This window comes from Podarcis erhardii (genome assembly GCF_964252035.2).
Source record: "Podarcis erhardii genome assembly, chromosome: 5".
Lineage (NCBI taxonomy): Eukaryota > Metazoa > Chordata > Lepidosauria > Squamata > Lacertidae > Podarcis > Podarcis erhardii.
In genome coordinates this window covers 61711614-61738368 of record NC_138509.1, presented here as the reverse complement: position 1 = coordinate 61738368, position 26755 = coordinate 61711614, and the positions used below count along the sequence as shown (strand labels likewise).

At 43.3% G+C, this 26755-nt stretch overlaps 2 protein-coding genes across 23 annotated transcripts in view; both read left to right on the top strand.

The window, feature by feature from the left end:
- KIF1A (kinesin family member 1A) overlaps positions 1-11989 on the top strand; it is a 119407-nt gene extending 107418 nt beyond the window's left edge. For all 22 annotated transcript variants that reach the window (XM_081864591.1, XM_081864589.1, XM_081864585.1 and 19 more), the window contains 11 exons: positions 181-295; positions 2554-2687; positions 3445-3506; positions 4390-4535; positions 4680-4892; positions 5740-5817; positions 6481-6605; positions 6743-6889; positions 8049-8241; positions 8723-8841; positions 9163-11989. In XM_081864591.1, coding sequence (XP_081720717.1) covers positions 181-295; positions 2554-2687; positions 3445-3506; positions 4390-4535; positions 4680-4892; positions 5740-5817; positions 6481-6605; positions 6743-6889; positions 8049-8241; positions 8723-8841; positions 9163-9205 — 1375 coding nt within the window. In that variant the 3' untranslated portion in view covers positions 9206-11989. The remainder of the gene's footprint in view (positions 1-180; positions 296-2553; positions 2688-3444; positions 3507-4389; positions 4536-4679; positions 4893-5739; positions 5818-6480; positions 6606-6742; positions 6890-8048; positions 8242-8722; positions 8842-9162) is intronic.
- A 4167-nt stretch (positions 11990-16156) lies between these two features.
- ILKAP (ILK associated serine/threonine phosphatase) lies at positions 16157-26498 on the top strand. Its single transcript, XM_081861738.1, has 12 exons — positions 16157-16346; positions 17029-17094; positions 18244-18300; positions 18772-18891; positions 20023-20149; positions 21095-21201; positions 22153-22246; positions 23047-23134; positions 23702-23823; positions 25039-25158; positions 25301-25382; positions 26197-26498. Exons 1-12 carry the CDS (start codon positions 16172-16174, stop codon positions 26335-26337), a joined length of 1299 nt encoding a protein of 432 aa, XP_081717864.1. The 5' UTR covers positions 16157-16171; the 3' UTR covers positions 26338-26498.
- The last annotated feature ends 257 nt before the right edge of the window (positions 26499-26755 follow it).

Below are 26755 nucleotides of genomic sequence, written 5' to 3'. Positions count from 1 at the left end.
TGCTGTTCATAATGAAGGGGTGTTTTTGAGCCACAGCACTCCAGGATGGCTGCATCCATTCAGCACAAATATGTCTCTCTGTGTGTGCATGTTTGCGTACTGCTGCTGATGCAATTGTCACAGTTTGGTGGTTGATGGTAGTGTTTATTTTTAACCAACCATCTTGCTGTCTCTTTGCAGGACGTTTTACCAGTTTGAAGCGGCATGGGATAGCTCCATGCACAACTCTTTGCTGCTGAATCGTGTCACCCCATACAGAGAGAAAATCTACATGACCCTCTCGGCGTACATTGAGGCAAGACCCATCAGTGTCATTTCCTATAAAGAGACCACACAGAGCTGAGTTTTAGAAAGGGGCTTCCACCTTGATTTACTCCAGCCCTCCCTGTCTTAAGCAGTCCCATAATTCCTTGTGATTCTCAAACTAATATGGGGTTTTGGAAGACACTAGGCTAACATAGCAATACAAGAAGCCCTTACATCAGCATTTGCCAACCTGGTGCTCTCCAGATGTTTTGGATTACAGTTCACATCAGCCCCAGCCCAGCATTTTACCCTGAGTGATAAAATCCATTCAGATGTTGTTTCTGTGTGTACATGAAGTTTGTTTGGAGGAGCTGGAATGTCTTAATGAATTGCTCCCATGTATTAGTTGGAAGGTCTTAATGGGGTGCACACCTCCTATGCATGAGTAGGTGTACCATGCAATTTGATTGAGCAGGGTTCAAACTGCACAGGGTTCCAGGTCATGTAGAATGCCTACATGCACACAGTTACAGCTACATAGATCCCTCTTTCAGACTAATGTATAGAGGTGGGACAACATCAGGAGCAAGGGCAGCATGTGCAGCAGTCTTGTCCTTCCCTCCATGCATTTAAGGTACATATAGAAGAGTGACTAAATGGACCTACAGAGACTTGCTCAAAATCATCCAATGAGCTTCATGGCTTAACAAGCATTCAAACTCGGATCTCCCTCATCCAAGTCAATCTGTGGGGCAGCCAGTGTGGTGCCTTCCAGATGTTGCAGGACTACAACTCCCATCAGCTTTGCCATTGGTCAGGGACGATGGGAGTAGTAGTCAAACAACACCTGGCCATTCCTGTTCTATCCATTAGACCACAAGACTTCCTTACTTTTGGAGAACTATAAATGATGGGCATTATCACCATCTTGTTTTAAAATACAGTACAGCTCTAAATGTGATGATAAAATGATGTATGATTTCCCATAATTGCTTTTGTGGCAAGTAACATGAAATGCAGCTGCAGTGGGTGGGCTGCAGAGCGTGTGGGGGAGGCCCTTAAAACTTATCCGGGCCATTTTTCTTCTTGAAATCTCTTCCGGTCTCAGCTGATTTTTAGTCATTCAGATGAAAGACAGTGCTATTTTTCAAGAAAGAAAAGGTGATGGAACTCATTATGAACACCTCTGTTAATAAGTTGTGGGCGAACATAGCAGACGACACAGCGATTTCTCCAGAGCAGCTCTTTATTTGTAAGCTGGGCAGAACTGAACAGCAAACAGCTCAGCCGGCCTGCTTTTATAGGCAGCTGGCTGTCAACATTGTAGCAACAACAACCCAGGGTTTCCCGCCTAAAATAACTGACGTGGCCATGAGTGAAAACTATCTACAGTATCCCCCTGCTGGCCCAGGGTGAGAACGTCAGTACATAACAACCTCCCTCATTTTAGAATGGCAACGGTGCCCACCTAAGATGTGCCAGAACTGGGTTCCAGCGAGTTCTAGCTGGAAAAAAGCCCTGATGAAAGATACATATATTTTGGAGAGGGAGCCTGAAGGGAAAGGGTTATGTACCTCTTGTCTACCTGGCTGTCTTCTGCTAAGGATTGCGGACTTCATTGACTGCTTTTTATTTTTTACTGGGAATTTTGTTTTCTTTCTGACACCATCATGTGTAATTTGACCTTATATTTCTTGGCATAAGAAGTGCAATAAAACAATGATTTTATTGTTGTATTTTATGCTTGATCTAACTGAATGTAGAGTGCCTTGAAATTCTAAAAAGAATGAAGGCTGTTATAAAAAAATCTTTTAAATTAGCAAATCCAAATTATAACAGTGGGCCATGCTGGATGATAGCTCTATGATATATGATACCTACCTAGGCATTTGCTATTGGAGCAGAGTATGGGTAGGCAGGCAGTGAGTAACACCAATGAAGCGCTGCTGCCTGTAGTATACCTAACTGATATGCATTGTTGTTTTTAACTAAAGACAGAAAAAAGGGATACTAGTACTCTGCTAGGTGCCAGGTTTCTAAAGCAAGGATTCCATGTAGCTGTATGTACAGGAAAGTGTATATAAGACTGTAGTTTTATGAGAGTAGCTCCAAATAGCAGTGATATAAACATCTATGGATTATGATGCCGCATGGCATCATTGGGAAACCTGCTGCAGAACATCATTTTGCTCTTGAAGGCAAACTCACACCATCTGAGAGCCTTTCATTGTGTACCAACAGCCAAGAGCATCCCAGGAAAGCATTTTTAAAATTAAAAAAAACCTAGCAAGTATCCTCCTATTTTAGATGGAGAACTGCACCCAACCAGCTGTGATCACCAAAGATTTCTGCATGGTCTTCTACTCCAGAGATGCCAAACTCCCTGCTTCTCGATCCATCCGCAATCTTTTTGGAAGTGGGAGCCTTCGAGCCTCAGAAAGGTAAAGAAGTCTCATTTCCCCTTCTGCTGGCAGAATAAGAGCATACCTCAAAGAAGAAAAGCTTTTGATTTATTGGAAAGAATGCATATAAGTCTAGATATAAACATAGGGGTTACCAACTAATGTTTGTTAGTTAAGAACATAAGAATAGTCCTGCTAGGTCAGTTCAGTGACCCATCTAGTCCAGCTTCCTGTTCCCGCAGTGACCTACTAGATGCCCGTGGAATTACCACAAGCAGAACTAAATCACAACAGCAGTCTCCCAAGCAACTAGTATTTTGAAGCATACTGCCTACACAACCATGGAGGCAATAGCCATTGTGGCTGGTAGCCACTGATAGGTTTATCCTCCATGACTTTGTCTAATCCTCTTTTAATTCTATCCAAGTTGGTGGCCATCACTGCCTCTTGTGGGAGATAATGCCATAATTTAACAATTTAACACTGTGATGTGTAAAGAAATACTTTCCTTTGCTAGTGTGACAGGGCTTAACCTTGCAGAAGCCATGCTGGTTACGCTTCAACGAGGTTTGTTCTCTCATATTTATATGGTTATTCCTTCTTTAACAATACTGTACTTTCTACCAGTTTTCTTAGGACAGATGTAAAGCCAACTAGACTGTAATTTCCAGGATCCTCTCTGGATTCCTTTTAAAAAATTGATGTTACCTTGGCCATTACATTTAATGTGCCACCTGCACATGAAGGTCATTTATTCCAACACTATGCTCTGATGTTTCACTCTTTTTCCTTGCAGTAACCGTGTAACTGGGGTATATGAACTCAGCCTTTGTCGGGTGGCTGATGCTGGCAGTCCAGGTGAGAAATTTCTCTTTGGTTTTGGCTTCACTTTCTGATGGTTCTAATTAGCACTGTCATCATGACAGGCCCATAGGGGATGCTGGGGTTGTGCGAAGAGGAAAAGAATGTAACATTAGGAAAGTCAATTTTACTGTTGCCATGAGACTTATTTATTTTACTTGAATGAATATGGGTGGCCCTTTGCATTTAACACCTGAATCGTAAACATCCACAGAAACATATCTGTCTGCAATGTCAGTGCAACATAACTTGAAAACTGCCCAAACATCATGCTTTTTGGGCAAGTATTGTGAAAACTAAGTGTTGTGAAAACTATTAATGCACCATTCCTCTGGTTGCATTTTGAGGATTTGGGGCAGAGGAAGGCTGCATGCCTAAACAATATGATCCCCTAAAACAGGGGTGCAGATCTAGCCAATGGACTTGACCCTTACCTTCCCAACCCTCACAGGCCATTTTTAACAGGTAGGTTGGGCTGTCCCACCTGTCAATGACAACACCAGGTGACAACGCTTTGCAAGCAGAGACAATCAACTGATCATTGGCCCCTGCAAAGTTGCATCTTTACCTGATGAGAGCAGATGGGCACAGCTTGGTCAAAATGACCTTGCCAACCATATTAGGATTTAAATCTGTGCAAAGGCATTTGTTCTGTTAGTTATTGTATAGTAGAGAAGAACTACAGACTCCTATGTAGAAACCGCTTTACCACTAGTACAGTCTGCTTTATGTTCATTTCTCTCTTCTTTTTTAATTGTGGAGTGCCTTGATGGGGAAGATGTGCAGTTGGGAAATCTGCTTTAAAAGAAACATTGCCCACATGCTTTGCAGACTGGGCATGAGCAATGCTGAATGCAACCTGCAACTTTGTCTTTTGCAGGCATGCAAAGAAGACGAAGGCGTGTGCTTGACACATCTGTGGCGTATGTGCGAGGCGAGGAGAACCTGGCAGGCTGGCGGCCCCGTAGCGACAGTCTCATCTTGGATCATCAGTGGGAATTGGAGAAACTGAGCCTCCTGCAAGAAGTAAGACTCAAGCCCAGTGGTCCTTATCCATGTCCGTGTTGGTGGGAAGGGTGGGAAGACATGAGGTGTGTGGATTGACCTCTGTGTGAGATGACTCTCTGCAGATGTCTGTGACCTTACTTAGCCAGAGGTTTATTTCCGCAGGTTGAGAAAACAAGGCATTACCTGCTTCTGCGTGAGAAATTAGAGACAACCCAGCGCTTGGGGCTCGATTCCCTTTCCTCAAGCTCCTGTGAAGACTCAGATTCCCGCAGTACATCTTGTGTCTCCTCTCCAATCTCAGCAGATGGTACCCCTGAGGGGAGGAATTTGCCACTGGACACCCCCAGTGAGAGGCAGAAAGAACTTGCCGTCAAGGTATATGTTATTCTGGGGCAACACCATGCCAGTTACATCTTTGTCTTTGGCATGGCATGAGAATGGCATCACTAGAACCTGCATTCTCATAGTGCCTAAACTGCTGGTCTCAGCATTGCCTTTTGTTTATGAAACAGATGGTCTTCCCTGACTGCGGGCAGGAGCTGAGGGAGGGAGTGAAAATGAGATTTCTGAGCAGAGGAGATTGTGGTCTTGCCGTAAATTTATCTGGGCTGGTTTATATTTTTCACATGAACGATATTGTCTGCCGTGGGAGGCTTAGAGGACATGCCGGTTACAAAGCTAGGCAAGGGCTTTAAGGTCTCCCTATGACAGGAACAAAACAGCAACAGGAAATTCCCATCTCCATCCAGATCCAACTAGATCCAGTGTCACCTTATGGCTAAACTATATAATAACACTATCCCCACACTTCATCTATATCCAACTAGTTACAACGCGGCACTGTGATGCCCAGCTCTGTTTAAGTAGATTGATACATGAAGATGTGGATTTTGTGTGTGCAGTATATATGGTGAGGGTGCATGTGTATGTGTGTCGACTGTGTGTGTACTCTGTATGTGTGCTGTATATGTAGTGAGTGAGTGTGTGCATGCATGTATATACTGTACACTGGCCCTGCCCATTGCTGACATGCACCCTTAGAGATGTAGTGGACCATCAATGTGGTCCTCAGACTGGAAAAAGGGTTAACTATTCCTGCTCTACAGCATGCTTAGTATAATAGTTACAGTAATTCTGTCCTGGTCAGGGCCAAGCCTCTTATTACAACCTGTATCTCTTAATCTCTCTCTTCCAACCCCTCACCCAAACATCTTTTCTACAGTGCTTGCGCCTCCTTACACACACATTCAACAGAGAGTACACCCACAGCCATGTCTGTGTCAGCGCAAGTGAGAGCAAGGTAAGAGAAACTCTGTGCTTTCGTGGGGTGCCCTGTCACTCAACAAAGATGTGTGAATACTGATGGAAATGGTGGTGTGAAACTGTACCCACAGTGGCCAATTAGCTGTGGCACTTTTCTTCCAGGAACAGACAGGTGCAAAGAGCTGACTCTTTAAGTACAGAATTGTTGGGAATAAAAGTGCATGTTGAAAAAGCACCCCATGACTATGTCTTTCTAAGGGAACATACAAACAGAAGGGGAAGGGCTGTAGAGTTCATCCTCTACTGGTAGAGTTCATCCTTTGCATGTATAACATCTCATATTCCACTCCCAGCATCTCTAGGTAGACCTAGAAGAGACCCGTCTGAAACCCTGGGAAATCACTACCAGTCAGTGTAAACAATACTGAGCTAGGTGGATCAATTGTATCAGGCAGCTTCCTATGCACCTAGAAACCTTTGCCACAGTGCCACGTTTGGGAAAATAAAAGGCATAGGTACCGCAATAGCTCATTGGGCTGTATGCAAAAGTAGTCATACCCAGAGTATACCCATTGAAAATAGTAGACATTAACTTTTAATAGAAATTGACTTTGATACTCATCCTCACCTTGTACTTCTTAGTTTAGAGAGGCCTGCGGTAAAGCAAGCAGCTCCAGTGATTAATTCTTTTTGTGTACAGCTATCTGAAATGTCAGTGACTCTGCTAAGAGACCCTTCCATGCCAGCCCTTGGTGGCTCCACCTTGACCCCCTCCTCCACCTGCCCATCATTGGTTGAAGGACGGTACAGTGGCACGGATGCCAGGTGAGGAAGATGGCAAAGCTAAGAATTTCAGATCAGTCTACAGACACATTTATGAGCACAGTTTCAGACGCTGTGTCAACTTTTTTTTTATGGAGGCCAAAGCTGAAATTAAATACCTACCTGCTTTTCCTTTGCAGAACTCTGCAGCTCTCTTCAAGGGCAGAAAGCCCTGAATTTGAGCCCACAGTTGAAGGAGAACAAAAGAAATCCCCCACCTGTGGGCCTGAAGATGAAAAGGAGACCCAGCGCCTTTTGGTCCCTGATATTCAAGAGATCCGGGTCAGGTAAAAGTTATGGGCTTTGTGGAAAGGATCTTATTCTTGACTAAATGGAAGGGCTCGACCTAAGTACATGGTACATTTCTTTTCCTCTGTGCCTCTTCCCTTGGGAGGGAAGCAGTTGCATGGTGAAGAATGCAATAATTAACAGGAGTGCATTCCTTTTGAATTTAGCAGAGCTATATCTAAGAAATGAAAATGGGTTCTGGGCAAGACCCTTCAAGCAAATCTATTCCTCCAATAGATCAAAAAATAGCTTGTTTTGTTAAGAACTAAAATTGGACCCCATTGTTTCTTTGGGAGGGACAGTGTCCACTCTCTCCCTATGAGCTCCCTAATACCTTTTATAGTGGCTGTTACTGCCGTTCTGGCAGGGGTGGCTTGGAGAGGGTGGTGTGTCTTTCTCCTTTTCTTTCCCTCTCCCTTCCTCCCTTCCTGTCACCTGGAACATGACCATGCCAATGAACCAGGTGGCCTGGAGGGAAAGGGGAGGAAATACAAAACAATGACCTGACTTTTATAAGACATCTGAAGGCAGCCCTGTTTAGGGAAGTTTTTAATGTTTGAAGTTTTATTCTGTTTTTAGTGTTCTGTTGGAAGCCTCCCAGAGTGGCTGGGGAAACCCAGCCAGATGGGTGGGGTATTATTATTATTATTATTATTATTATTATTATTATTATTATTATTATATTCTCCGCCTTGCTGCTGCCCAAACAGCAGCAGCAGCCACTGGTAGGGCAGGTTGTGGAATGGAGGAGTTCTTCTTTGGCTCAGATTAACATCCAAACTAGAATGTAACTCAGGGGTGTAACATTCCACATCATATGGAGGATGAGCAATATCAGTGGATAATGTTCTATTCTGAACTGCACAGTCCAGTAATGGCATCACATGTGCCTTCTCACTGAACATGTGCACCTCCCCACATGATAGGGATCGCCATGCAGAAAAAGAGAAACAAAGCAAACAAGTCAAGAGCACCCACAGGAGTATAACTTCTGGGGCAGAGGGAGGAGCAAAGGCACAATTCTGATGCAAAGGCACAATTCTGATGGTACTGTGCAAAGGCACAATTCTGATGGTACTAAGAATCTTTAGAAATCAATGTGTGTGGTGCAGTTTTTATGCAGTTACAAAGCATGATGCCAATGTGTCTCCTCTACAGCCCTATTGTCTCCAGGAAAGGCTACCTGCACTTTCTGGAGCCCCACACAAATGGGTGGGTGAAGCGCTATGTGGTTGTGAGACGCCCCTATGTCTACATCTACAACACCGACAAGGACTCTGTGGAGAGAGCAGTCCTCAATCTCTCATCAGCTCAGGTGGAATACAGTGAAGACCAGCAGGCGATGCTGAAAGTAAGGACAACTTAATAGGTTGGGTAAAATCAGAGAGTCCACAGCTAGTGCTTTATTGGAGACTGGGCTGTAAGGGAAAGAAGAGGCCATGGCAATGGCTAAAATCCAGGAAGAGTGTGAAGTACAGAGAAAGGAATGACAGCAGAGCCAGAGAATCTTAAGTGGCATAACCAGACCTGTTTCTGAACAAGCTACATCTAGCCTGTCTGTTGAGGGCAATTGCACCTGATGGTTTCAGAGTCTCCTCCCTTGAACGTGCGGGGGTGCAAAGCCATGTCAAGACAGCTAGAAACACATTCTGCAGGTATTGCAGTTAGTGTCAACCTAATACTTTGGTCTACTAGAAACAAACCAATGAATCAACAACAGATTTGATGTCTTAAGTATGTTTTATAGGACTCATTGTATTTTACTATATGCCTCTTTGTATGCTTCTCCTCTACAACTGAGTCTCACATGCAACTTTACACCCCTGTTTTAGACCCCCAACACATTCGCAGTGTGCACTGAACATCGTGGGATCCTGTTGCAGGCAAGCAACGACAAGGATATGCATGATTGGCTGTATGCATTTAATCCTCTCCTGGCTGGATCAATAAGGTAACTGAATAGCTTAAAATCCCAAACCCCTCTCGACCAGAATTCTTCAACCTTGGGGGTCCTGATGTTGTTGAACTACAAGTCCCATCGTTCCAAAACAGCTTAGCCAGTGGTCAGGGATGATGGGAGTTGTAGTCCAACAATAAGAGGATCCAATGTTGAAGAACACCATCTAGAAAAAGAGCAACATTCGAGGCTTCAGCTGAGAAGTCTGGGTTTGTTTTTTGTCTCTTTGAACATGGGTTGGGATTCTGAAGATTCCTCTATTTTATTTCTTTTCCCTATCCTTTCATTTTTCTTCTTCCTTGGTTTCTCTGACAGGTCCAAACTGTCTAGGCGGAGGACAGCCCAAACCAGAATTTAGCCAGAATTTAGCCCATCTCATCAAACCAAGTGAAATAATGGGTGCTGTTTGAGGGTCCCCATTTTAAATTTGGATCTCTTCTGTCATTCATCCCGCCAGATGCCTGCGCCACAGAGCGATCCATCTCAAGTTACAGTTTCATTGGCCAAATTCATTTCTGTTGTAAGTTTAGAAGCCTGGTACACCCTGGAATCTTTGTGCACATGTGATCTTCCGCCCATCTCTTTATTGGGTGACCTAGGTGACATATGACCACTAACAAAGCAAGAGTCTTTTTTAAAAAATAAAAAGGATTTAATTTTTAAAGCAACTGTTTGATTTAAGGAGAAAGGAATCTGTAAAAGTGTGAACATTATAAAAACATGTTACTCAAAGGAGATAAAAGTGATAGGATTGTGTTCAGCTAATTCATAACTTATTGACATTTTACTTGATAGAGCAAGAAAGAGTAGGATGAGATTATATTTATAAAGTATTTATTTCTATTTACTTCACTGAAAAATGTACATTCTGTTTATCATGTGGTGTTGTTTTTTTCCACCTACGCACATACATTATGCTGCATCTCATTTCTGCTAAAAGAAAAGATGTGGAAGTGAGTCAGTGTAGTGATGGGAGAGGGCCCTGTCAGCTTTTGCTGTGAGCCTATCTTGGTTTTCTTTCAAATACTGCACTTGCTGCCTAGCAGGTTTCTTCTTCTTTTCAGTCACCTAGCCAATGTTTGTTTTGTTCAACTAAGGGCCGAACTACATGTTACATGCAAATATGTATAACATTCCCCCAATCTTCTTTATATAATGAAAACTAGCTTCAGGAGACTGTGATTAGAAGTGAAGGAATAGCAGTGAGGCTTGTGGTGAAGCATGTACCGAATTTTTCCCATTGTATTTTTTCTTCTCTAAACAGCCTCTTCCAGATGCCCATTTTGAGCAGAAGGAATAGCTGGTAGGGAAGGGATTAAACGACCTCTCCATTAACATTATTTGTTCCCATGAGCAACCTCCCAAGGTTGCTTTTCATTTAAAGAAACAGTCAACACCCCCTCCCCAATCTATTAGTGGGATGCTACACGCATCTGCATGTAACATTGAAATTGACCTTCAATCTTAATAGGGATGTTTTGCTGGAGGTGAGTTCATGTTTTCCCAAGAAAGGAATGGTGGGAGGGGGATTTGCTTCACCCTTTCCCCATCGACAATTATTCATGGCATCGGATGAACAGGTTGGGCCACTTTATCACCATTCTTGTTGCAGGCAGTGTTCAGTAAGTTCCTGTGACACTCACACAACCACATCCTACACAGCAGTTGAAATAGTAACAGTTGCACTATCTGAGAGAAGAATTGCATTTTCCAAGGTACTTAATAAAAACTCTCACAGTATTTAGGGAACACTTGGGAGAAATACAGTATCTGCTCAGCAGAAGTGCATCTGCAAGGGACAACCCCTGGGCTTCCCAGAATAAGTGAAAAACTACTATATGTTTATTACACTCAAAACTGATTGTCTAGAAATACCCATTGTCATTTTCTTTTAAGAGAAAAGTAGGTTTGAAATAGATTACTTTTTGTAGCAAGACTGATAGGACCCTTGTTTAAGATTGGAACAGTGTGTTATAAAAGAGACCTCTTTTCACTCTTGTAACTAGTGATATGTTAAAAGTCTGCTTCAAAAATACACCTGCATCTTAAGCAATTATTTCTGGTAAAACAAATAGTCAATTTTATTTTAAATTTGGGTAAGACAAAGTAAAACAAATAATAGTTTTTTGGCACCAATCAATTAAGCATGACTCATATCTGATTTTAAGAATCTCTTGTTAACTCTTTATATATAGGATCCTATTTTACAGCCCATTCAAATCAATATGTGGTAGTTAATCCCCATGGTTTACATTGCCTTTATGCATAAACAGCAAAATTAAATACCCTTGGTGGCAACTTTGATTCATTTTAACTTCCCAGCCTAAGTCTAAATATTATATAATTAAAATCCATAACTGATTCTCAGTTTCTAATCAGTGGTGATTATTACTCTCTTATCAGTGTCTGATCTAGTAGAAGCCTTTCAACAACAAAATTTGCAGTCAGACAGCAACCAACTAATGAATTTTTCTGAAATGTCCTGAGTGATTGTCATGGTATAAGTTCAAAGCTAGCTTGGGCTACGTTGAAGAAATCATCTGAACTTGTTTTTAAAAAGAACAGGACAAGTACAGCCCTGAACATGTTTCTTGGAAGTAAGTCTTTCAGTGTTCAGTGGGGCTTACTCCCAAGTAATTATGCACAGGATTGAAGGCTGTCCTAGAACAAGGAAGTCATATATAGGATCACAACACTTATCTTTCATACAAAAACACAACTTTAAAAATATTTTACTTCATTTATGTCCATATCAAATTGTCAAGAGATTTAATCATGTTAGTGGCAATGGATGAAGAAGTTGTGTCAGTACCTTCCTTGTCCATACAATCAAGAGATGCAAAAATGTATATGTAACCTTGCCTTGTGAATGAAGAAGTAGAGCTTGGAAGAGCTGCATTTTATGGGGAGTGATAGACTGATAAGAGGCATGGCTTAGGTCAGCCAACCTGAAGACCATGTTCCCGACAGTGTGAATATTGGGCTACAGTCTGGCCTTGCTCAAGAGTTCCATGTTTCTGGGGCCAGCAAACCTGCAGACAACATGACTGACTTGAGTTAGGGATCAAAGGCTTGACCCAAAGCCCCTAAAAATGAAAGGCAATGTTTGAATCAGGGCTTAAATGCAATGACAAAAAAAGAATTGTGAACTCAACAAATTGACAGTAGCTTAATGGAGATGATCCAGTCTCCAACTAGCATGGATATCCTGAAAGGATTTGTTTGTTTAGTACTTTGGTTGGAATATTGAACAGAGATCTAATGGTCCATCATAGTGTTATTTAGATAACCCAGCATATCATTATGTTTGGTATATTTTCTGCTGGTTATGGCTTTATCCATTGCCAAAATGTCAAGCCACATTGATATATCATATTTTTTGCTCTATAAGACTCACTTTTTCCCTCCTAAAAAGTAAGTGGAAATGTGTGTGCGTCTTATGGAGTGAATGCAGGCTGTGCAGCTATCCCAGAAGCCAGAACAGCAAGAGGCATTGCTGCTTTCAGTGCGCAGCGATCCCTCTTGATGTTCTGGCTTCTGAGATTCAGAATATTTTTTTTCTTGTTTTCTTCATCCAAAAACTAGGTGCGTCCTGTGGTCTGGTGCGTCTTATAGAGCAAAAAATACGGTAGTTATCAACCACTCTTCAGACAATCTGAGAAGAGTCTCCACTGATTTACTGTCATTTTACTTAATTTGAGATGTAAAGATTTTTGAATGATCCTTTTATTAATTGTTTAATTTCAAGTATCATCTAGACCTTTGTTAGGGGGCAAGAAACAGCATTTCTGAATAAAGCATATTTTGGAAAGTCCTGCAGGAAAAGGAACCTATTAAATGAAGCATAAAATACTGACAGGATGGACTTCCATCTCTGCTCTGTTTCACACAACCATATCATAATTATCTCAAGGTGGAGGCTGGTGAGAGATAATAATGTTATACAAGAAAAATAATTTCAGATTATGTCATACTTATCCCATTCCATAGATTATATATTGGTTAGAGACTGGCCTTCAGTAACTGTAAAAGCCAGTGTTATTTTGTTCACATAAAACTCTTTCCCATTCCAATAAATTATTGGGGAATGAGCTCACCTAAAATATCAAATGCTCTCTGAACTGCCCTTCAGTAGGGGGATAGCAGAGCCCAGTATAAGTAGTCTTATAAATTATCAAGGAGCAACAGGAAAGCAGAGAAACAAGTAAAAGCAGCACAATTAGCTAATAACTGTGGGACTAAGAGGCGATTGCTTATCCATATGGTAACATGCAAAAGTGACAACACAAGATGTATAACTCTCTAATACGCTCTTACTGTTTCTTTCTGTTGTGTGTTCAATGAACTGTAGGGAGGATCACTATCATTCATGAGCTGTGACTCAATATCAAGAACTTACTGTATAAAAATGAAGGTTGTGGTTACTTTTTATTTTTTATTAATCTTATTTTGCCTGTGCTTCCATTATCTAGTTTGTCCAAATGAGTTCTTCCTGTGACATCATCTCCAAATGCTGGGAGACCATTTCTCTTGCTTTGTATATATGTGATTGCTGTGGGCACACCCTGTACCACTGTATAAATAACAATACTGAAGTAATCGAGTCTAGTTTTCTTGATGTCTTAAAGCTATTGAGTGTTGGAAATTAGGGTCTTCAACTGTTTGTGTACACTTAAGGCATTGTTCAGTTAAAGAAATAAATGTGGCATTTATGCAAATAGTGGACACTCTGTTCTTGACCTCTGGCTTGTTCTCTTAACCAAATGTTGTATTGTTTCATCAAAACAAAGCATTCTTTTTTTTGGGGGGGAGGGAATTTCAATTCAGAAGTAAACAAATATGGAAAGTACTATTTTCCCAGTTGTACGAGAGAGCTTTCCTTTAAATATTCTGTGTCTATAACGTTGATGGCCAGCTGGTGTCCATGCCCTGCAGTCCACATGCCAGGTGAGAAAGGTGCTCTTCTTATGCACAGAAGACAATTTTATCTTACCCTGAGCAGCCCCACCAAATTTTATCAAAGGTACACACTTTTTTAAACCTTCAAATTGTTTTCAGAAGTTATAAGAGTCATATTCTACACATTGGTGTTATTTTAAAGATGTCCAATGATCTCCAACATGGCTTACAACTTATTAACACAACATATGACTCGCCATTCCAAAGCAGTTAAGACAATAATTTGTTTTATTTAGAACACTTCCATTGTGTTGTTCACCCATGGTCAGCAAATGCACAAGCAGCACTATATATTATATAGACCATCTTAAAAGGGGGGGGGGGGAGAGAAAGAATGATATTATATTGTTAAAAATTGGGGCAAAGTAACTTTAAAACTAAGGGATGCGGGTGGCGCTGTGGGTTAAACCACAGAGCCTAGGGCTTGCCAATCAGAAGGTCGGCGGTTTGAATCCCTACGACGGGGTGAGCTCCTGTTGCTCAGTCCCTGCTCCTGCCCACCTAGCAGTTCAAAAGCACATCAAACTGCAAGTAGATAAATAGGTACCACTCCGGCGGGAAGGTAAACGGTGTTTCCATGCACTGCTCTGGTTTGCCAGAAGCGGCTTAGTCATGATGGCCACATGACCCGGAAGCTGTACGCTGGCTCCCTCGGCCAGTAAAGCGAGATGAGCGCCGCAACCCCAGAGTCGGCTAGGACTGGAACTAATGGTCCCTTTACCTTTACTAACTTTAAAACTGGCACTTAACATTAATGTGGTCTCTCCTAGTCCATTAATGTGGACTCTCCTAGTTCCTGGCTATGTACTATGTGACCCAATGTGGGTCAGAGCAAGCCTGGAAGATGTAGGATGACAGGGAGATGAAAGAAAGGAAAGACCGCTAACTAGGGCAAAAGGAGAAGAGAAAGCATGGGGGTTATCAGAGCAGTTGTGGCCTGATGAATACTTACCTCTTTCAACATGCTTTTTAAGTTGAGATCTTTCAGGGTCTGCAAGCAAGGGCAGGAAATAAATTTAATAATAAATAAATAAAAGCACATGCTCTACCACTGAGCCTATGGACCACTTTGTCAATATTAAATACCCCTCCAACCCAACATCACAGGACACCATTCCTTGCAGCCTATGGCACCTCTGGATAAGCTGAAAGACATAACGAGCAAATATTTTTTCTAACCATAATTCACTTAATGTAGGGTAGGTGGAGAGTTGCAAAAGAGGACAGGGCTCTGTTAGAGTAGACCAAAGATCCATGTTATTCAGCATTATTTTCTGACAGTGGCCAACTAGGTGATACAAGAGCTACTTCAATTCCCTCTTCTACACAACTACTAAAGGTGCAGTAGCAATGTCTTATTTTGCCTCTACCTGCCCGGCTAGAGCAAAGATGGGCAAAAGGTAGATCGGAATCAACTGACCGATCTCTGTGGGAGAGAATTCCAGTTCATCAGCAAAGATTTTGAGTCTCGATCGCTCAGAACCAAAATGGGCTTCCCCCCTTCTCAATTAGGTTGCTGAGATTCCAGTTTACTCTGCATCCTGTGTTCTCCCACCACGAGGGGGCTTGAATACACTTCTCCTTGCCTTGTCCTATGCCTAGAAGCACGCTTTCCCACTTGTCTCGTGCTTTTTAGGCACTGATCCATAGCTGTCAACGTTTCCCTTTTTTAAAGGGAAATTCCCTTATTCCGAATAGGATTCCTCGCAAGAAAAGGGGAAAAGTTGACAGCTATGCACTGATCCCAGCGGCTATGCCTTTGCCGCCGCCGCCACCCCCCCCCCAAAAAAACACAACACTGGCTTTTTATCCTTAAATCAGGTCTCATATCATCCACACTTCCTCTTGCCTTGCTCAGGCATCATCTAGTGGCAGCTTCATATTGTTACAAAGAAGTAACCAAGCCATCCCAGCGGCGGTGGGAGGAGTTGTTTCAAAGCACACCTGTGGAGGATCATTAATTTGACCTACACGGCCGTGTCTCTCTCAGAAAGCTAGCATGAGGGGCAAGATTCCCCGCCCCGCAGAACCCTCGTCCTCTTGGTGCCCCGTCAATATTTTTCCGCCTCCCGCTATTGCAAAAAGCATCTCACTGCCGGGAAGCAAAGTAGCAGAACGCGGCGCGTCATCAGAGCGTTCGAAAGAAAAACTGGCGGGCCCGCCCCTAAGGAAGATTGGCAGGCGCCAACTCCTCCTTGATCCCTGAGCCATAGGATTAACGGAACCTGACTTACAACCTTCTAGTCCCGCCCTCCAGAGCGGCTGGCCTATGAAAAGGCCCGCGTTTCTTTTGGTTGTTTTTTGGCGAGGGTGCTTTAGCCACGCCCCTCTAAAGGAGCGATTAGCCGAGGGAGGCGAGCAGCCAATGAGAGCTCCGCCTCACGGCGGTGATTGGCATCCAGGTGGGCCTTTGCGAGTGGAGGAGGAGGAAGAGGAGGTCGCCGCGGCTCGGGCCGGCCGCCGCCGAGTGCGAGGCTGGATGGATCTGTTCGGGGACCTTCCCGAGGCGGCCCCTTCGGCAGCTGTGGAGGCGGCGGCAGGTAAGCGCCCCGGGCGCCCTTCGGGGCCTGGACTCCGCCGTCCGCTTGGGGGGAAAGGAGCCTTCGGCTGTCGGCCTCAGCCCCCGGGAGCCGCAGGAGCCGGGCTGGAGCTTGGCCGCCCGCCCGCCCTCCTTCCCTTCCCGGAGCCTTGAATTCGCCTCATTTCTTGGCGGGGAAGGGAAGGCGCCGCCTGCACTCGGGGCCACCTGCGCAGCCATGGTCCCTTCGAAGAGCGGCCGAGGCCCCAGGTGGGTGCAGGCACGGGCTGTGTTGTTATTTTATGCCCAGGATTAGCCCCGCTTTGCTAAACACGGTGCAGCACGCATGCGCGTGTGAACTCGTACACGGATGCACGCGTCGCGTATTGACACCGGGATGCGCGCCCGCGCGTCCTTTTCTTGGGTGAAAGCCCTAGCGCGCACTCACACACACACACACACATGGGTAACGGCTTCCGAGGTACTGTAATTGCTGCTGCTGCTGCTGCTGCTGCTTCCGTGACTTTCCAGTACTGTATTGTTTTGACTGTTGGCTGCTAGGAAGGGAGGAGGAGCAACTGATTCTGCCCCCAGGAGATTTACACTTTGAATGATTATTTTTTTTAGAAAGAAAGAAGAAGTCAATCTGTCCCTTGTGGTCACATGTTCTCTAATTGATGTCTGTTATTGCTTTTTTTTTTCAGGGAAAGAAGGGCAGAAAGGAATTTTGCTTTTTGATGAACTTCCATCAGTCAGCAGCACTGACTTTGGTATGATTCTTGTATACATCATGTCTTTCACTGACTAGCATGGTCATCTCCTTTTTCTCCTTTTGTATTGTTCATTAGGCCCTTATGTAGTGATGTGCCCTCCTTATGCCTCAGGGGAAGACTAGCAGGCACTCTTAATCCTCTGCGTATATGTAACTTGCTTTGAGAAATGAGAAAAGCAGGACACCATTGTTCCTTGACTAATGTTTTTCTTTATGGCAGTTCTTCAAGCCATATGTACTCTTTGTCCCAGCCCCAACTTACTACATGTACTTCAAAACTCCATCACAAAGTGGGCAAGAAGTTTTGTTTATTATTTATTAATGTGCATTTATTGCTTGCTATGTAAAATATCTCCAAGTGACTTTGTTTTAAAAAAACACACATACAAATACATAAGTTAAAACATAAAAAAGAATAAAACAGCTATTTACTCAAAAGTGCTCATCCTGCAATATTATAGAAAAAAACAAATCCTACCCTGGCACACTAAAAGCTTGAACACCACAACACACCAGGGCAGGGCCTTTGATCATCCAGATGTTGCTGAACTACAACTTCTGTGAGCCCAGAGATGGTGGGCATTTTAGTTCAGTAATGCCTGGAGGCCTGGAAGTTTCCCAAAATGTGGGTAGGGTATCATCATATATGGTCCCAACTAAGAACCAAATGCCTGAGTAAACGGGAACATTTTTGACTGGCACTTAAAAGTGAATAATGATGGATATAGATGCTGCTTCTGGCTGGGAGAGTTCTCTGACTCAAGGTGCCTGTAGGATTGGGAAGATGCTGTGCTGATGTCCCAACTGTGATTTACCCCTTGGCTGAACCCTGTCTCTTGGTTTAGCATGGGCGCCATTCCTGTATCACAGGGCCTTGACCATCCAAGCCTGCATTTGTAATGTGTAGCTACATGCCTGTTTACTTTTGTTCTTCGGCTTGCTACACAAGCAGCATTTCTACATCGCACTCAGGTTTACCGGTAGAGTGATTACAGATACATTGCTGATAATACAAAGGCTGGTTGCTGTAGAACAGACATTTTAGCTAGGCAGTGCTGTTTTATAGATTGTGTGTTCTTTATGAAACTATCTGAGAAATCTGTTTGCTCTGGGACCTGGATTCTGGACACGTTTCCTTGTGTTTTAGGAACTGGAGGCTCTTTGCTTTTTGATGACCTCCCACCTGCCAGCAGCGGAAACTCAGGTGAGCAGTAGTCTCAACATTTCTGTCTTGCTGCTGATTGCACTGCTGTAATAGGATCACACCTGAGAATGAAACATGCTTGAGTGCTTCAGAAGTTGGTTAACTGAAGGACTTCATCAAATAGTCACAGGTGAACATTTTCAGGCTCAAAAGTAGTGGTTTGAAGAAGGTGGATTGTTCCCTCCACACCACACCCTCTTTGTCTCTTCAGCTCTTGTGTGTTGGCTGTTCACTTCCTGGCTGGCAACTGCTTTGGTACCATCTTTTATTGCTGTTGATACTAGAGCTTCCTCTAGCTAGGATTATATAAAGGGGAAATCAAGGGTGGTGTAGCCAGTGTTACAGCATAATTTGGCCCATCTCATCTGGCTGTATAATCCCAGCCAGTCAGGGATTGTGTACTCTGTCACAGTATCACTTGAGTAAATGACTCGGATAAATAAAATAACTGACCAACATTTTGTTCCTCAGCTTCACATCCGCCAGAGCAAGTTTCTCTTCCTGTGAGCCATGGGAAGGGAGAGAAGAGGAAATCCACGGAGGGAGAGAAGAATGGGAGTGAAGAACTTGTGGAAAAGAAAGTTTGTAAAGGTTTTCAGACACTCTGAAGCCACATATTTTCTATTCTACTGCTGCCTTAAATTAGGGCAAAAGTGAGATTGTTTCCTGTTGTGATCATTTTTAGGAATGAGCAGGGGGAGGAGTATAAGATGCTCATGAATAAATGTCTCACCTCTGCAGAGTTTCCTTCTTTTAAGGGTATTCTTGTTTCCTTGCAGACACTATTGTGTCTGTATTATATCGGTAAGCCATGTTTCCTCCAAGGAGCGAAGGACAATGTATGTGTCTGTTCCTCCCTCCTCAGAACAACTTTGTGAGAGAGGCTGGTAGAGGTAGCTTTTTCCTGACAATTCTGGGTTGCTTTTCAGGCAGCTGAGTCCTCAGTGTGGCTCACAATAACAAGGTGCTGTGCACAATTCAAAACAAGAATTGCCTAATAAGATGAACGAGGATCTGAAGACAGGCCTGTGTCCATGTCTCTTTATCCACTGCCATGAGAGCTTTTTTTCTTGGTGCTCTTTGCAACATGGCCTAACTGCTGCCATGCCATACAGCCTCCATCTGTTTCCTCGTCTGCCTCGGGTAGGAGGCTTCTTATCCAAGCTAACCTAGAGTGTAGAAGCAAAAACATCTTTCAATCTCCCAACTGAATTGTGATGTGGCAACAGTGGCATGACGTGAGTCACATCTGCTTCTGTTCACATCAACTGCATTTGTAGAAATCCCAGAGGTGTACCATGTTGACGTCTTCTCTGGTGCACCTGATCAAGCTGTAGCTGTGCAGTCTAGCGCTGTGGTGGCTAACACAGTAATGCCACAAGGTTTAAAAATTAAGAACATTCAGTGGGTTCTAACCCCAGTTGAACAGCTTTTTCCTATTAGAATATATTCTGCCAGCAGATTCTTTATGAATGTGAATAGAACTTGGGAATGTTCCTACATTGCCTTGAATGGTGCTTTCAGACTTTTGTTTTATTGGCATTGCTAGTGTACTCTTAATTGGTGTGTTCTATTCTATAATGTTGCTGTCTGGTAGTCTAGTTAAAGCTTTACATGTAGTTTGTTACCAAGAGGTTTTCAGAATGATACTGTCTAAAGCACAATGGCTCAAAAGAGAGCTCAAGGATTGAATCCTGTGTGTATCTTTTGCTTTCTTTTTAGATTCTGCAGGTATCCTTGGTCTGAAGGGCTACGTGGCAGAGAGGAAGGGAGAACGAGAAGAGATGCAGGATGCCCATGTCATTCTGAATGATATCACAGACGAGTGCAGCCCCCTCCCTTCTCAGATGTGAGTATTATATTTGCATATGAGCAAATTGACGTGTGTGTGTGTGTGTGTGTGTGTGTGTGTGTGTGTCTCCTAGTCCTACTTTGTCCTGGATAGCCTGGTTTGCCATATGTGGACAATAATTTTAAAGTTGCTTTCCAGTTGATTTGGTGTCTGGAAATAGTGTTTTCCTTTTTGAAATGTGTTGTGCTAGCAATGGTTATTAGGCATAATAGCTATATAATAAATTAGCTCTGTTGTTGGAGATGGCATGCCTTTGAGTGTCACACTGGCATAAGAGTGCTGTTGCACTTAGGTCTTGTTTCTGGGCTCCTAGAAAACATTTGGTTGGTCATTGGGGGCACAGAATGCTAGACTAAATGGGCAGTTGGTATGACTCGGTGCGATTCTTCTGTTCCTATTGAACACACACATTCACACCTCAATGCACCTTTCCTCGCAGTTGTAATTCTGGGAGATACAGCAGAAAATTGGGCCCAAGTTATCCTAAAAGAGCACGTCAGATATATGCTTTCCATCCTTTTTATTCTGTATTCTTCTAAAGAGGCAAGATCTCAAATTGTGTAACTGTTAAGATTCTACCAGTGGCATTGGAAAACCTAGGATCTGGGTCCTTGTTGATACTGGGGGCTGCTTCACACATTGACAAATTCATAATTTAAAGAGAAATGTGAAACCTGTACGTAGGCAATCCATGTCAGGAATGAGGACCCTGTTGCTCTCCATATGTTCATGGACTACAACTCCGGTAATCCCTGGCCATGCTGGCTGGGGCTGATGCTGGGAGTCGAACAGCGTCTGTTAAACACCAGATTGCCTATCCTTGTGGTACATGGATGAGGGAAGGTTGTGCTTTTTGCAGATCCGCTAGTGATGCGAGTTCAGCACATTGTCAGTTTCTTGGCCGCTTCCAGAGAGTGGGGTCAATCTTGTCTTCCTTTACAGTACCCGTGTCTCATACTTTGCTGTCTTTGATGGCCACGGAGGAGTTCGAGCTTCAAAGTATGCAGCACAGAACCTGCATCAAAACCTGATCAGAAAATTCCCTAAAGGTAAAAATGGGGGTTGGGGAGTGCAGCGTGTGTGCAGTATCATTCTCTGGGGTTTCCTGCTTCCTGAACGCTAGTTTTAAAGCAGTGTAGCTTGGTGAGGCTTGCTCAGAAGAAACTAACTTTGTGCTTGTTTGGGTACACAATGCCCAGTACTTTTATCAGCTCCACTGGTTCCCAATCTGTTTCTGGACCCAATTAAAACTCCTGGTTTCAATTATTTGTTTTCCTTAAAATTGTATCCTGCCTTTATTCCACCTTGAAAGCCAAGTTGGCACACATGTGACTGCAGGGTGGCCTCTCTCTCAGGCGTTGGACAGACCCAGGCCTGCTGAGCTTCAACACAGTGTCCCTTCACACCATAGTCCTGGGGTCCTGCTTAAGCCCTAAACAAATTGGAGCCAGGCTATCTGAAGAAGTGCCTTCTCTAATATATATTTAACCAAACTATGACATTGCCTTCAGAAGTCCTTTTCTGCAGTCCTGTCCTGTGCCAAGTGAAGGATGGTGGGTGGCCTCTAGGGAGACAGCCTTCCTTGCAGGGACATCCCAGTTGCAAAGTGCCCTCCCTGAACGGTTAATCTGAATTGCAGATTTTCATTTATTTCATAAAATTTACACACCGCTTGATTGTAAAGAAAAAACCAACAACAACCCTCAGAGAAGTTTACAAAAGGATAAAACCAAAAAATCAGGGGGGGGGGGATTCAGTATCTTAAAACATACAAGAAGTTAAAATACTAAAACAGATTAAAGTTCACACCAGCATTTCTAAGCATCTGGGTAGGCTTGGACAAACAGGAATGTTTTTAGCAGACACTGGAAATTAGTATTTTAGTCATCATGCATTCTGTAAGCAACATTTCAGGTAATCCTGAGCAGGAATTTTGATTTGTCTAGCACAGAATATGTTTTGAGGGAAGTAGCTAATCACTTCTTTTGTGTTCATAACAGGAGATGTGCCCAGTGTTGAGAAAACAATAAGAAGATGCCTTCTGGACACCTTCAAATACACAGATGAGGAGTTTCTCAAGCAGGCTTCCAGCCAGTAAGTGTAAACTTTCCAAGTATATAGGCCAGACATAGGCAAACTCGGCCCTCCAGGTGTTTTGGGACTACAATTCCCATCATCCCTGACAATTGGTCCTGTTAGCTAGGGATCATGGGAGTTGTAGGCCAAAAACATCTGGAGGGCTGAGTTTGCCTATGCCTGATATAGGCATTGTGTTAAGAGTATTTGGGACTGTATTACTTCAGAAAAGATGTTTGCATGTTTCCCCTTGTCAGATGTTCCCTACAGATGAGAAAGAAAGTTGTCAAGTAGCGATAAAACAAAGCCACCTTCATAACCCCGCCCCCTTTTGCTCCTGCAAAGCCAGTGTAGTATAGTGGTTAAAGTGTCAGACTAGGACCTGGATTCAGATCTCCACACACTTCCACTCACCTTAGGCCGGTCACTGTCTCTCAGCCAAACCTACCCCACAGGGGGGTTGTTGGGATTAATTGAGGCGGTGTGAACCATTTATGCCACCTTGAGCACCTTGGCAAAAAAAAGTGGGCTATAAATGCAATAAATAGTAATAATTTGATAACTAATTTTCCATTGCAGGAGTCTTTGTGGGTGGGTGTATACATACTCAATTGTACACACCTCCATGTGAACTCAACCATTTCAAAATGCAAGGGGGGCTATAGCACAGGTGTGTTCTTAAACTTGTGAGTAGTCCATTAATTCCCCCTCTTTTTTGCATTGGGCTATCAGCCTCCATAGTTGTGCAGTGTGACTCTTGGAACAATTTGGAGCTTGCTTGAACTCACTTTTTTGTTTCCACTTTCTTGTACTCACAGGAAACCTGCCTGGAAGGATGGCTCCACAGCAACCTGTGTGCTGGTGATTGATAATACTTTGTATATTGCCAACCTTGGAGACAGCAGGGTAAGCAGCACTAGAAGTTGTGGGTCCAGTTTCAGTACATTTTTCTTGTTAATGAGTGACGCTAATCTTTTCAGTTCCACCAAAAAATGCTAGAGCAGCTGTACCTTAGCACAGTCATTACCTTGCAATATGTCCACCAAGTGTAGTTGTTGGGAGGAAATGTGCTTTGGAGCAGCTCTGTGATCCGTTGGATTTTCTTGGTGAACTCTAGATGGCGTTACAGACTCAGTGGTGGTGTCTTCCATCAATTTTTAAGATGTTCTCAGCTCAAACCAATTTCAGGCCCTGGCCATTTTGTGTTTTAAATTTGTTGCTAGCTGCCCTGAGCCCAGTTTTCTGAACCGGGAAGGGCGGGTTATATACTACTACTACTACTATTATTATTATTATTATTATTATTATTATTATTATTATTTTATTATATGTGAGGCTGGAGGCATGCAGTAGAGTGACACTGCTTAGAAATTGTTTAAGGGTTTGCTTAGTGGAAAGTTGTATCCTATAATGCCCCAAGCAGAGACTTGCAATCCTTGGTACTTGCTCATGAGGGTTCTTCTGTCAGTGCAGGCGCTTCTGTGTCGCTACAATGAAGAAAGTCAGAAACATACAGCCTTAAGTCTCAGTAAAGAACATAACCCAACTCAATACGACGAGCGGATGAGGATCCAAAAGGCTGGAGGGAATGTCAGGTAACAGGTTTCTCTTCTCTTCCTCCAATAGCCCTTCAGCAACATTTGGGGCTTTTAGCTGCAACCTCCCCCTCTGGCCGCCCAATGTAAATGCTCATTTGAACTGTGGACAATTCTTATTAACTGTTAGCTGTAGACTTTGTGAGTTGACTTTTTTATTTTGTTAGAAGCCATCATTTAACTACCTATGTGGATAAATGTTAATAATTGAAATAAGTTAGTATTTTCCTAGCTATATAGAGTGTGAATATGAATTGGTACTGTATTTATTGGCGGGGTGTATAAAGAATGTGACTCTGTAAAAATGACAATGCATCTGACCTTGGGAGCAAACAGGGCCCTTTAACTCCTGGCCAGATAGCTTTAATCCAGCTGTTCAGATGTCAAACTCTCTTCTTAATGAGACTAAGTGATTCTTACCAAAGGTGCTGTTGAGTCATTGCATGATAAAAACAAAGGTGCTGCTATGACTTTGAAAATACTGTTGCCATGTGGTGTAAGGAGCTGCCTTCTAACTAGTTCAGCCAGTGGTACCTAGAGCCAAGTGCTGTTGCTCTCTGAAAGGCAATAGCTTTCCAGGTTCTCAAGCAGAAATATTTCTCAGCTCTTGCTTCCTGAGATCCATTGAAAGAGTGGCTGGGAACAGGGAGATGACAGGGTTGAATGTAGCTCCTTATTCTTGCAAAGCCTGCACATGGCCCATTCATGTTGCCACTTGGTCTCCTAATGAAGATTTTTTTCTTGAATTTCTCAGAAAAAGTCCTGCAAGGGCACATGGGAATGTGCCATACTGAACAAGTTCAACCAAATTTTAAGTGAATGCATAACTAGGGCAGGTGTTCAGATCATATTAACAAATTAACATTCAAGTGCCAATTTGGGATCAAAACATATTGCTTTATCTTGAGTTCTATAGTTATATGGTAAAGTTGCAAAAGGAATTGTGTAGACTACTTGTGAAGCATCTAGCTAGAGTCTGTAGTAAACTGGACTCACCTTGGACCCAAATACTCAGAAGTGGGGAACCCTTGGTCCTCCAGGTGCTGCTGGAATATCTCTCTGAACGTTGGCAATGCTGCGTGGGACTGCTGGGAATTGAGCTCGCAACAACAGCTGCAGGGCCACAGGTTCCCCATCCCTGTTGTAGCCTGACAACTTTGGGGATTAAACCCACTGGCATGCTGAAATAGGCTCTCTCTCTCCCCACTTTTGTAGGGAAGGACGTGTCTTGGGTGTCCTGGAAGTCTCTCGCTCCATTGGGGATGGGCAGTACAAGCGCTTTGGGGTCATCTCTGTGCCAGATGTCAAGCGCTGCCAGCTTACACACAACGACAGGTAAAACCTGACACAAGTACACAAATGCAGAGAATACAAGTGGGGTGTCTATAGAATAGATCATTAAATCACTCCTTGTGTTCTGTTTTGTTTCTAGGCCCTAATTCCCCCCCCTAAAACTTATCACTAATTGCTCTTCCAGGTTTATCCTCTTGGCTTGTGATGGTCTCTTCAAAGTCTTCTCACCAGATGAAGCTGTGAACTTCATTATGTCTTGTTTGGAGGTAAGGGGAAGATAGGCTTGAGTGAGAAGAGACAGGGCTGCTTGTTAGGAAAGGAATGTGGAAGAGGAACTACACTCACTCTTGTTCTTTGGCTGGCATGTAAAACATCCACTTGATGGGTTGCGTGCCCTGATTCAACCAAGCAGGGACCATGTAAACTTTAATATATGTCTAGTTGCTGTTTCAGGTGGGAAGGGGGCAGAAGAGAGATGGTCCCTCTGTCCCCATAGCAGCAGGTGGCGGGGGGCTTGTGGCAAGTTTAAAAACACCAAAGCATTCCTTTCAGATGACAGTGCAGGTAGCTAATTAGTAGAGGCCCTTTCCTGAGTGTTTTTGTTTAAATGAGATGAGGTTGTTCGCTGTGAAGGAAAGAGCCCCTTCACTGGTGACTTCCCAGCCATGGAATGCCTTCCCCCCAGAAAAACTCCATTGACGTCTATGTTGTGGCCTTTTCAGAGCCAGCTGAAGACATTTACACACACACACAGCTTTCTAGTTCTAAAGCCACATTTTTAGTGCTTAATAGATACTTGGCACTACTGTATCCTAGGCTGCTGATTTTACTTTTATTACAATACTTTTTAAAAAAGTGTTTCTAGCTTTATGCCTATTTTTGTACTTTATAGTGTACCAGGGGTTGTGGGTGTTGAAAAGTCGCTATACTTCCCAGATGATTTTTTGTGAACGAATGATATACAAACATTGTAAATAATTAGAAGTTACTCTGGGAATGAGAGACATGGGCATTGAGGTGCTCTCGGCAAATTAAGTGAAAAGAAACTACCCCGCATTTGTGTATTCTGCTTCCCAACAGGACAAAACGATTCCCACGAGAGATGCCAAATCAGCTGCTGATGCGCGGTATGAAGCAGCCTGTAACAGGCTGGCCAACAAGGCTGTGCAGCGAGGCTCTGCAGATAACGTCACAGTTGTGGTGGTCCGGATTGAGCAGTGATGCCGAGAATAGGTGCAAGTGAGGTCCTTAGCAGCATGCAGTGGATTTAATGGAACAAGTTAGTGTGCCTGTGAGTGTGTATGTGTGTATGTAGGGTTTCGGTTGTGTTTCCTCCCCAAATGCTTATTTGTAAATAAAAGGGTTTTTTTCTAACTGTTCAAGTTGGTTCATTGTTTCATAGAATCACAATTGGATGGAATGGGGCCGTCTAATTCACCAAGTGAACTTCTTAGATAAAATAATGTACAGTTGATGCTCATAGTGCTTGAATTGCACAAGGCACCTTGTTTTTTGTATTCCAGCACCTTAAGCACAAAATACATGCATTTTGTGCTGGTTAAGCAGAGGAAGGAAATGATGTATTGACCTTCATGAGTTAAAAGATGCTCCAGATTTCAGCTTTGCGCAGTGGCAGTAT